General features: G+C 41.2%; 1 protein-coding gene across 1 annotated transcript; it reads right to left on the bottom strand.

The window, feature by feature from the left end:
* Positions 1 to 7108: 7108 nt before the first annotated feature.
* On the bottom strand, positions 7109 to 8389 carry LOC122925659 (posterior protein-like). Its single transcript, XM_044277010.1, has one exon. The coding sequence runs from the start codon at positions 8387 to 8389 to the stop codon at positions 7109 to 7111; it is 1281 nt and encodes a 426-aa protein (XP_044132945.1).
* Between the last annotated feature and the right edge of the window lie 3543 nt (positions 8390 to 11932).

The following is an 11932-nucleotide window of genomic DNA, read 5'->3' as shown; positions in this document are numbered from 1 at the left end:
GGAGTACTGGTTTGGGCTGGTATCATCAAAGATGAGCTTGTGGGGCCTTTTTGGGTTGAGGATGGAGTCAAGCTCAACTCCCAGTCCTACTGCCAGTTTCTGGAAGACACCTTCTTCAAGCAGTGGTACAGGAAGAAGTCTGCAAGGTAAGAAAAACATGATTTTCATGCAGGACAATGCTCCATCACACGCGTCTAAGTACTCCACAACGTGGCTGGCAAGAAAGGGTATAAAAGAAGAAAATCTAATGACATGGCCTCCTTGTTCACCTGATCTGAACCCCATTGAGAACCTGTGGTCCATCATCAAATGTGAGATTTACAAGGAGGGAAAACAGTACACCTCTCTGAACAGTGTCTGGGAGGCTGTGGTTGCTGCTGCACGCAATGTTGATGGTGAACAGATCAAAACACTGACAGAATCCATGGATGGCAGGCTTTTGAGTGTCCTTGCAAAGAAAGGTGGCTATATTGGTCACTGATTTGTTTTTGTTTTGTTTTTGAATTTCAGAAATGTATATTTGTGAATGTTGAGATGTTATATTGGTTTCACTGGTAAAAATAAATAATTGAAATGGGTATATATTTGTTTTTTGTTAAGTTGCCTAATAATTATGCACAGTAATAGTCACCTGCACACACAGATATCCCCCTAAAATAGCTAAAACTAAAAACAAACTAAAAACTACTTCCAAAAATATTCAGCTTTGATATTAATGAGTTTTTTGGGTTCATTGAGAACATGGTTGTTGTTCAATAATAAAATTAATCCTCAAAAATACAACTTGCCTAATAATTCTGCACTCCCTGTAGTGTTCCCCTCCTTCTATGTGCTACCGTTCGGCCAAACAGTAGTTTACGACCACATATGGGGTGTTTTTGCAAACTACAGAATCAGGGCAACCCATTTTGAGTGTTGTTTGGCAGTTAACCCTTGTTTTACTCCTGGAAAAAATTGATTATATTGGAAAATTTTCAAAAAAATAGAAATTTCAAAATTGTTTCCCCATCTGCCATTAACTCTTGTGGGAGACCTAAAGGGTTAATAAAGTTTGAAAAAACAGTTTTGAATACCTTGAGGGGTGTAGTTTCTAGAATGGGGTCATTTTTGGGATGTTTCTATTATCTAAGCCTCACAATATGACTTCAATCCTGAACTGGTCCATAAAAAGTGGGATTTTGAAGATTTCTGAAAAATTTCAAAATTTGCTTCTAAACTTCTAAGCCTTGTAACATCCCCAAAAAATAAAATATCATTCCCAAAATGCTACAATCATGGAGTAGACATATGGGGAATGTAAAGTCGTCACAATTTTTGGGGGTATTACTATGTATTACAGAAGTAGAGAAACTGAAACTTTGAAATTTGCTAATTTTTTAAACTTTTTTGACCCAATTTTAGCAGTGTCATGAAGTACAATCTGTGACGAAAAAACAGTCTCAGAACGGCCTGGGTAAGTCAAAGCGTTTTAAAGTTATGAGCACTTAAAGTGACACTGGTCAGATTTGCAAAAAATGGCCTGGTCCTTAAGGTGAAAATGAGCCTGGTCCTTAAGGGGTTAAGCACATGAGAGAGGTACACAGAGGGAGTTGCCAAACCTTGAGATTTGCTGGTATTGAGAAGATTCCCAACCCACCACTAGGTGGAGATAGACACCACCTGCTATTACAGAAGGAAGCAAGGTGGATCCTCCGCACTGGAGCCATAGGTCAACTAGGACTGAACGATAAGAATGACCTGAGTGTTTTTTATAAGCAATTACTGTTTACATATTTTTAGATGTTTATAATTTTCTGTCTATTCTTTTATTTAAACTGAGGTACGGTAGCATTGTGTGTACCCATGGTAACCCGACCTCGTGATGCTTAAAAGAAAACGCAAGATTACGCTCTGAGGTCAATGGCCTGAAGAAGCATGTCGTAGCACGAATTGTTCATCGCTGCCATGTGGGCGATAGATGCGTACTCTGCACCAATAAAGAAGTATTTTTAACTGGACTTGCAATGGTGAGTGCAGCCCTATTTATTTTCTTACCATACAGAACTTGTGTGCCTCAATTCCCAACCAAATTTAATCTTGTATGCAGTCTAGAGGTGGCCCAGAGTCCTAGAACCCTCTTTTCTATTGTAAATATCCTTTCAATCTAAAAGTTCAAGTTTGTCACGCACAACACATGGCATGACATGCAGTGAAAACAATAGATGCAATGAGAGTTATACAACATGTATATGCCAGATTAAGTGATGAAATATATATACAGACACAAGATAAGTAAATGTGAATCAGACTAATTGTATGCAATGATTGTAATAAAACATACAGATTGTTCATTTATTTAATTATTTATCCCTGAATGGGCCTTCAGTAGTTATTAACCCCTTTCAACAGTCCTTCATTCACACTGGTATTTATCAGACTTTTTTATAACTTATTTTTCTCCCCTTTTCACACCGTCCCTCCCACAGCCCACAGCAACAGCAGCGCCGCCAGCCCAGCACAGTCTTTCAATTTCTTTCAGACCAGAGACGGCAGAGACGTAAAGCTGCCTAGGCTACCACTTAATCCAAAACCACTACCTCAGCAAACTCTGTGCCCACGCTCCTCAGAGTTCCCTTCCTTCTCCCGCAAAACCCGCAGCGCCAATGAGTGCGCGAACAGTGCTGTGGTGTGTGTGTGACATCAGTGCGTTGCAGAAGGAACACAGTGACGACTGTAGCGATGGGAAGTTCGGATCTTTCAGATGAATCGGATTATTTGAATCAGCTCGTTCAAATGAATCGATTCATGAATCGGATCTTCGGTTCACTTGCTGAGTCACTGACTGCTGAGCTGACTCGCAAGTGAACCGAAGACTCTAGGTGGTGCGCATGCGCGGATGCTATCGAATCGATTCACTTGCTGACTCAGTCGGCTCTTGGTACATTGTCTGACTGAGTGAGTCAGGAAGAGTGATTATACTTATAGTGATAGTGAAGGGATTCAAGGGAAGCTGACGCCGGACAGGAGGACTCAGGAGTCAGGAGCTGTCATGTGTGGTGTGACTGTGCATTGTTGTCTGTTGTGCATGCAATGCATTGTTACCCACAGTGACAGCTGTATGACAGCAGTACAACCAAGTGAATGCACGCACAGGGAAAACTGTATGTGCTAAGTTGATAACAGTATTACAGTAACACTGGCTGATAATAAAATAGTCCCCATAGTCATCACTCAGGAAAATAACTAGTGTGCAATTTGTGCCCGATTTTCTAATAAACCTGAAGAGAGATTGTCACCTCGTCGGATCCGTCCTGCCGCTGCTCCGTCCCCGGACACCATTGACTATAATGGGGACGGGGGTGGAGCTCCGGCACAGGACGGCAGTTCGCGGTGAGAGGCCGCTGGACTAAAAAGTTGGACATGCAGTACTTTTAGTCCGATGGCCTTTAGCCATGCACTGCCGTGCTGTGCCGGAGCTCCGCCCCGTCCCCATTATAGTCAATGGGGATGGAGCGGCGAAACAGCGGAAGGACGGATCCGACAAGGTGAACAACCTGCCGGATCCATCCTGCCGCTAGTGTGAAAGTACCCTTAGTTATATAGCTACTGAATGAGACAGAAGAAGGGATGCCTTTAACATATATATCTCCTTAAGAAGCCAATTTGATCCTAAAGGGTTCATTCAAACTGTAATCTAAACTCTGTCCTGTCACATATCTGTAAAGAATAAATCAAGGCAACTGGACGTACTGTAGATTTCTTGAAAACGTTTCACTCGTTCTTCCAAAGAGCTTTCTCAATTCTGAGTGATTGTACAAAAATTCTGGGAATAAATATAACTGAATCCACATCTGGTAATTGTACCCAGCATTGGGTCAAAGGTGTTGATTCCATTATCCTAATTGGAGTCAGTAGGTGATAAAGACTGTAGAATGTGCTCTGCTTTGCAGGTGCCTTAAATTACTGAAGAACAACTATATCTTAACTCAGTGTTGGATTTATTTATAAATAGGGATATATCTACATTCTAAATACAATTAAGGGAATGGGAGAGGGGATTGGAGGGGGTCAGGATCCTTGAGCTAGCTACACCATTCTCTCTTTCAGTCACACATGCCATGGGCTTTTCTTCTGTACTCAGAACACTCCTCTCCAGCAGGTCTCAGCGAATCACATTCTTGATTGTAGAGTCCAGGAAGACTTGTCTTGTCCCAGAGGTCACCAAGGTCACCATTGCTCTTACTTGTGAGTTAGGTTGGTGCAGGTAATTACACAGGAAGAAGTTGTATCATATACCCCTGCCCCCATCCCAGCATATATGTCCTTGCTGACACAGGTGTGGGCAGTAAATACCAGCAGGGGGTCAGGGCTTTCCCCAGGATGTGACAGTCCTGGCAGATCTTCCTTTCATCAGTGTCCTGCTCCAAGAACCCTTTGATGATTCTCATTTGCATATCAAGCAGACCCGGGCTGATTCAGTTCAAGATATCAAGGAACATCTTTGCATTAAAGCTGTATCATAGATGTCAATTTTATCAGTTCCAACATTCCCTGGTCTTGTGCCTATTGGCACACACAATCAAAAAATAACCACAGGAACTTGATATCTGCATTACTCCAGTCCTGCGAACTTTCCAGCATTGTGGCCTTTCTTCGGAAACAGTTTCTTCGTCAACATGGGCAGGCATAGACAGAACAGGAACCCATTCATTCAACAGTCACACACTATTCATTATGGATATTAATAAATAAATAACAAGTCACCAATATCCCTCATGATAATCACAGGAAAATCTACATATCCTACATTGATATCACATACAGTATATAACATTACACCATGCTAATTGACTCGATCCCTTAACCAGATTGTCATTTCACTACCAACTAGTCTTGCTCATCAGCTGCCTTATATAACTGGAATATGGGCAAGCCCACTTTAGCAATATATGACAGTCTGTGCATTGCAAAAGTCCAGTCCAGCTGAATTCTACTTCTCACAAGATCTCATAAAATAAAAATAAACAATCAAAGATACATGATAGATGTATATATGTCTAATACAGGTGATTCTAATGTACGTTGTGCTCTATATTGGCCAATAAGCATAAAGTGAAACCTTGGACTTTTACCCATAATGCCGTACTCTGCATGATTTTAAACTAGACATGTGAAAATTCAGGCCTCATTCATGATAATCGAGTACACCATTTGAGTAAATTAATCACCAACCACATGCTATAAATGTCTGGCATACACATTTACAATTTCCAGAAGGCTGAATAATTTTTCATGTTGGTCATTCTACCTTCTTACCCCTGTATAATAGTTGCTGCAAGGGACCTATTATCTAGCTATTCAAAGGCTCAAAGATGTGCCTAAAGATTGAATAGACATGGCCATATCAGACTACAGACAATTAGTTTTTAGAACTTCAGTATGGCTTATATATTGATAGGAACTTCTGCTTCCTTCATTTTTCACTCACTGATTTAATGGTGCAAGTAAGGGGAAACAAGAAAACAAAAAGAACTCAGCAATATGGTGAATTTATGCAAAACAACCACATGTGTTCTTCTATTGTCCATGGCAGGCCTTCCCCCATGCCGACCTATAGCTGATGTCCATGCACATTTAAATGGGGCACTGTCATCTTGTTTCAAATAATCTGCCACACCTTGCAAAAAAATCCCAGTCACACTTTTTTTTCTGAGCAGTGTCTAAGATCTATCAATAAAATGAGCAAGATGAACGCTACGAATGTAGTCCAATTGCCACCACAATATTGGGCTGCTGCTACTTCTCCAGGGTCCCAAATTTGGATATGTAATTTCGCCTCATTATGGATCCTGGAAATAAAAATCAAGAGCAGTATCATTATTCTTAGCAGTCAATACCTTTCTACACCTACATGTAACCTCACTAATATGCCTAGGTTCAGACCAGACGGTAATCTAAATCCATCCTAGCTGGGGAGTATTTGTAAACCACACAAAAACAAACAAAAAAACATGGCCTCTTAGTGTGACCTATAATTCTTTCAAACACTTTCCCCCATTTGGTACCATACTACACTGGTACCATACTAACTAGAAAATGACCAATCTGGTAAACAACTTTAAAGTTTAGTGCCACTGCCTACCCAAGCAGTAGGTCTGTATATATAAAAACATAAATTACAAAATACTTAAAAAAAATAAAATTGTTAATTTAAAAATGTTAACAAGGAATACAAATGCACAGGTAGAAAAAATAAATAAATCACATATATAAAAAAAATAATAATAATTCTGCTGGCCCTTAACACATCGCACACAGACAGACAGACAGATACTAACACCATCTCCCAACTCAACTTTTGTTCTGGTGTGTGAACAAAGACCTCTTCCTGTGAGGTCCATTGAAAGAGCAAATGCTATTTACACCTAAAACACAAGAGGTCATGGGGGGGGACAAAAAATACATTCACATCACAAAGGTAGAGTATACATGACTGTTTTAACCAACAAATGCCTGACTGTTATTTAATTGTTTGCAAACAATTACTAATTATTGAGCTCATGATACCACGTGGTGACTATGAAGACCTTTTTAAATTTGATCTAACTAATGCTTAACTAAATGTAGTCCGGACCACTCCACCTAAAACCTGTGAACAAAACAAAAACATCAGTGTTTGGCCAGCTTGACTAAGCTGCCTTCAGTGGCTCCTGAAAAGAAACACAAAGACAATTATTACACACAATTATCATTATAGTCAAATCCTTATTCTCTAAGCCTTGTCCTGTTATCTGTACGGCTAGAATATAAGTCCCATATTCTTACCTAACTAAGCAGGCATTGCTCACAAAGTTTGCCATATTTGTTATGAAAAATGGTAATGCTATTGGGACCAACTGCATACCAGCCAAAATGGAAGATTAGCCCAGGGTGCAAACATTGGTATGCTCGTCCCCCATGGCTGTTGGCTATTCGGAGGATGGGGGCCATTGCTAGCTGAAACCTCCTCTTTTGCCCCTCAGCATTTCCTGACTCCCCAAGGCTGTTATCCATGACATCAGGCTCCTGTGGTATGCTTTCCTTGTCCTGGGTGGATATACTTTTATCATCCGGTATCAGGCTTGAAATATCAGGGGGTTCTACAAAATCTCTGAATGTGCCCTGGTCTGTGACATTTGTAACACCTGATGAATTTCTTCCTTCTTGTACCTCTGCTCACTACTGATATATCTGCATCTGATCTATAACCATCACTGGATTCATCACACCAGTCTCTAAGTATATTGATAAAGCTCTGGTATGAATTGGCATTTCTGAGGGCAATCCTATTAGGATAGTTCACATAACAGATATTGGCCATTGAGTATATGAAGCTCGGATCATCAGCAGACATACCAGGACAGTTATACACACTTTTGTACAGTGAAAGATATTGGTTACAGAACAATATAGGGTCATCTCCTCTTCTAAATCTCATTCTTTGTAATGCATTTATCCCTCTATCATCACGACTCTTTAACGCACGCTGCAGTTCTTTCATCCTTCCCTCTGCATCTAAGTTATCATTCTCATATGCAGATACCTGGGCTGCTAGAGGTGCTGGTACCCAAGCCTTTAGAAGAGAGCATGCATCTTTATCACTCAAAGTGTATTTCTGTACAATAGCCTCAAATTTATGAGATAGGCACACGGGTGACTCCAGTGTATTAAACTCACCCAGAATCTGGCACAATGTAAGTTTTTCATTAATTGTGAGTACACTAGTGCCCTCCCCTATATATCCAGGATCATTTGTTAATGCCACCTCATTGGATGTACTCACATCAGTGACAATACAGATATTGGCTGATGGACACCTTTTCTTCCGTTCATTGAGGGATAATATCCATTGCTCTTTTCTAAGTAGCTGGGAGTTTGCATCTTCCAATTTCCTCTCCAAAGACATTACCAATTCCTCCATATGAGATAACTTTAGTTGCAATGAACCAACAAGCCTACTCTTCATATCAAGGTTTGCATTGCATTGTTCCAATTGTTCTTGGAGCTCACCATTTTTTTCGGATAAATTGCACACTGTAGCCCTCAAGTCATTAATTTCAACACTGGAGGCAGTTGCAAAGCTCCTAAGATTATCTCCAACTTTCTCTATCTGCTCTCCAAGTTGACTCCTTTCTGCTCTCCATTGCTCCCCCATTTGCTCAGAAATTTCTGTGATTCTGAGCAATACCGCAATTTCGTTAGCCAATTTCTCCTTGTTACCTTTTTTTGTAAGCGGTCTACTCTGCAGCTCGTCATTATGTTGCTGACACTGAGACAACAACGCATTAACTTGACTCTTAAGAGGTTCATCTGCACATGAATGATACTTGGCAGAGGCATATTTCTTAACATAACTATAGGCCAGTTCCATTTCGCCAATGTACACTCAACACAATATACAACTATTAATATAAAAGCTATTGTACTGCCAATACACACTCACAAGTGAACAAGACAAAGAACCAAACTTTTCAGTGTTCCCACAATGTCTTTACATATATGCACACACTCGGTCTGAACTCAAGTCAAGATTACAAACAAACACAAATTATTCCTCTACAGAGAATCCACACTTTCCTCTGCTTTAACCCTTATTAACATACCGCATTCAATACTTTATCCACTATTACAACTCCACATACACTCAAGGACAACAAACAATTAGAACTTTTGCATATCCAATGAATAACTCACCACACTTTCAATCCTTCTACGAAGTCCAAGATCCAGCTAACTTCACCAAGGAATCTGTGCAACAGGTCTGGTCTGTTCTTTCAGCAATTTGAATTAGAGCAATTCCGTCTTATAGGTTCTATGTGGATTTAGGAATTTCCACACTCTTTCTGGGGTGCCAAATGTAGAATGTGCTCTGCTTTGCAGGTGCCTTAAATTACTGAAGAACAACTATATCTTAACTCAGTGTTGGATTTATTTATAAATAGGGATATATCTACATTCTAAATACAATTAAGGGAATGGGAGAGGGGATTGGAGGGGGTCAGGATCCTTGAGCTAGCTACACCATTCTCTCTTTCAGTCACACATGCCATGGGCTTTTCTTCTGGACTCAGAACACTCCTCTCCAGCAGGTCTCAGCGAATCACATTCTTGATTGTAGAGTCCAGGAAGACTTGTCTTGTCCCAGAGGTCACCATTGCTCTTACTTGTAAGTTAGGTTAGTGCAGGTAATTACACAGGAAGAAGTTGTATCATATACCCCTGCCCCCATCCCAGCATATATGTCCTTGCTGACACAGGTGTGGGCAGTAAATACCAGCAGGGGGTCGGGATTTCCCCAGGATGTGACAGTCCTGGCAGATCTTCCTTTCATCAGTGTCCTGCTCCAAGAACCCTTTGATGATTCTCATTTGCATATCAAGCAGACCCGGGATGATTCAGTTCAAGATCTCAAGGAACATCTTTGCATTAAATCTGTATCATAGATGTCAATTTTATCAGTTCCAACAAAGACTTCCCAGAAAAAGGTGTCAAGACAGCATTGTATGTGGCAGACAATAGATGTCTAACCCCCCCCCCCCCCCACCACCACCTCTATTCAAGCTTGGCTTCTCCATTTTTATGTAGATGGTCTCCTTCACAACTCGTTTGTACCAATCGGCCTCTTTATCCAAAACACGTACTTGACTGTCTTCAAAGGTGTGACCTGTTCCTTTTAGATGTAAGTACACGACTGAATCTTGACCAGAGGTTTTGGCTCTTCTATGCTGAGCCATACGCTGATGTAGTTGTTGTTTTGTTTCGCCGATATACAGTTCTGAGCATTCCTCATTGCACTGGACTGCGTACACAATGTTGTCCATCTTGTGTTTAGGTGTTGGGTCTTTGGGGTGAACCAGTTGTTGCCTCAGTGTGTTGCTGGGTTTAAAGCAAACAGGAATGTGATGTTTATTAAAAACCCTTTTGAGTTTCTCAGACACCCCAGCTACATATAAGATAACCATATTCTTGCGTCTGTCATGCTTCCCGCCCTCACTGGTAGTCTTGGTGGTCTTTCTTCTCCTTCCTTCTGTTTTGACAAAGGCCCAAACTGGATACCCACAAGTTTTAAGTGCCCCTCTGAGGTGTTTGAGTTCCTTCGCCTTGGCCTCTGTGCTGGTGGGGATTTTCTCTGCCCGGTGGTGTAGAGTCTGGATGACTCCCAGTTTGTGGTCTAGAGGATGGTGGGAATCAAATAGCAGGTACTGGTCTGTGTGTGTTGGTGTTCGATAGACCTCTATTTCCAGCTTCCTTCCCTCTTCCACTGTTATAAGACAGTCCAGAAACTACAGTTTGTTGTTCTGCATATCTTCCCGCGTGAAATTGATGTTATGAGTTGATGTGGTCGGTGAAAGCCTGTAACTCTTGTTTATGAATTTTAACCCAAGTGTCATCCACATATCTGAACCAATGACTCGGTGTAATTTCCTTGAAAGTGGTCAGGGCTTTCCTTTCTACTTCCTCCATATACAGGTTCGCTACAATAGGCAAGACTGGCGATCCCATAGCACAGCCATGTTTTTGCTTGTAGAACTTGTCCTTATACTTGAAGTAGGTGGTACTCAGACAAAGGTCCAGTAAGGCACACACTTGGTCTGGGCTAAGTTCTGTTCTGCATCCTAAGGTGTTGTCTAATAGCAACTGTTTCCTGACTGTTTCAATTGCCTCTGTAGTGGGTATGCAGGTGAAGAGGGATGTAACATCATAGGAGACCATTGTTTCTTCTGTGCCCAATACCAAGTTCTGTGGCAGACATCTATTGTCTGCCACATACAATGCTGTCTTGACACCTTTTTCTGGGAAGTCTTTATCACCTACTGACTCCAATTAGGAAAATGGAATCAACACCTTTGACCCAATTCTGGGTATAATTAACATATGTGGATTCAGTTACATATTTATTCCCAGAATTTTTGTACAATCACTCAGAATTGAGAAAGCTCGTTGGAAGAACAAGTGAAACGTTTTCAAGAAATCTACAGTAAGTCCAGTTGCCTTGATTTATTCTTTACAGCTATATACCATGACCTGGATAAATGAGAACCTTCACAGACACTCTGTCCTGTCACTTCTCTTATCTCTCTGCTCCTGTCCCTTAATCTTATCACTGCTGCAACAAAAGCATCAGCCGACAGCCTCAGTGTAAGGGTCCATTCACACGTCCGTTTTTTCTTTCCTGATCTGTTCCGTTTTATGCGGAACAGATCTGGACCAGTTCTGTACCCATTCATTTTCAATGGGTCCTGGAAAAAATCGGACAGCACAATGTGTGCTGTCCGTTTCCGTTGTTCCGTTCCGCATGTCCGAAAAATTATAAAACTTGTCCTATTCTTTTCCACAAAAATCGGATCCTGGTACAATACAAAGTCAATGGGTCCGCAAAAAACGGAAGACATTCGTATGTTATTACGTATATCATCCGTTTTATGCGGATTCCGTTTTTTTTCAATTGTTTTTCAAAGAAATCCAAACAACTTTATTTGCTTATTGAAATTTATACATGTTTCCGTTTTTTGCGGATCCGCAAAAAACGGATGACATACGGATGACATACGGAAACATTTTCAGGAACAACGGATCCGCAAAAAACGGACCGAAATTCGGGACATAGAAAAATACTGACGTGTGAATGTAGCCTAAACTGTTCTAGAGTCTGACTCACGGTTCTTTTAACTCAAAGAATCGAATGAGTCACTAAGTCGGATCTTTAGATTCTTTTAACCTGAGACTCATTCGATTCTTAGACTCCCTGTACTTGTGTCAGTGACTCAGACTCAGAGCTGCTAGTGCTTGCCTTGCCTCAGCTCTGATTGGTTGGTGGGCGGGGAGGGGAGGGGCTGGCAGAAGCAGCTTACACTCAGATTATCAGATTACACTCCTCCCGAGCCCCTCCCCTCCCTGCTGCCAGCGTCTCCGC

Source organism: Bufo gargarizans, chromosome 2, assembly GCF_014858855.1.
Source record: "Bufo gargarizans isolate SCDJY-AF-19 chromosome 2, ASM1485885v1, whole genome shotgun sequence".
NCBI classification, from domain to species: Eukaryota; Metazoa; Chordata; class Amphibia; order Anura; family Bufonidae; genus Bufo; species Bufo gargarizans.
The sequence above is the reverse complement of the archived record's forward strand: the minus strand, read 5'-3'. Positions and strand labels throughout refer to the sequence as shown.

Coding starts and splice junctions, on each gene's coding strand:
- LOC122925659 (XM_044277010.1), bottom strand. CDS start 8,389: ATGGAACTGGCCTATAGTTATGTTAAGAAATATGCCTCTGCCAAGTAT.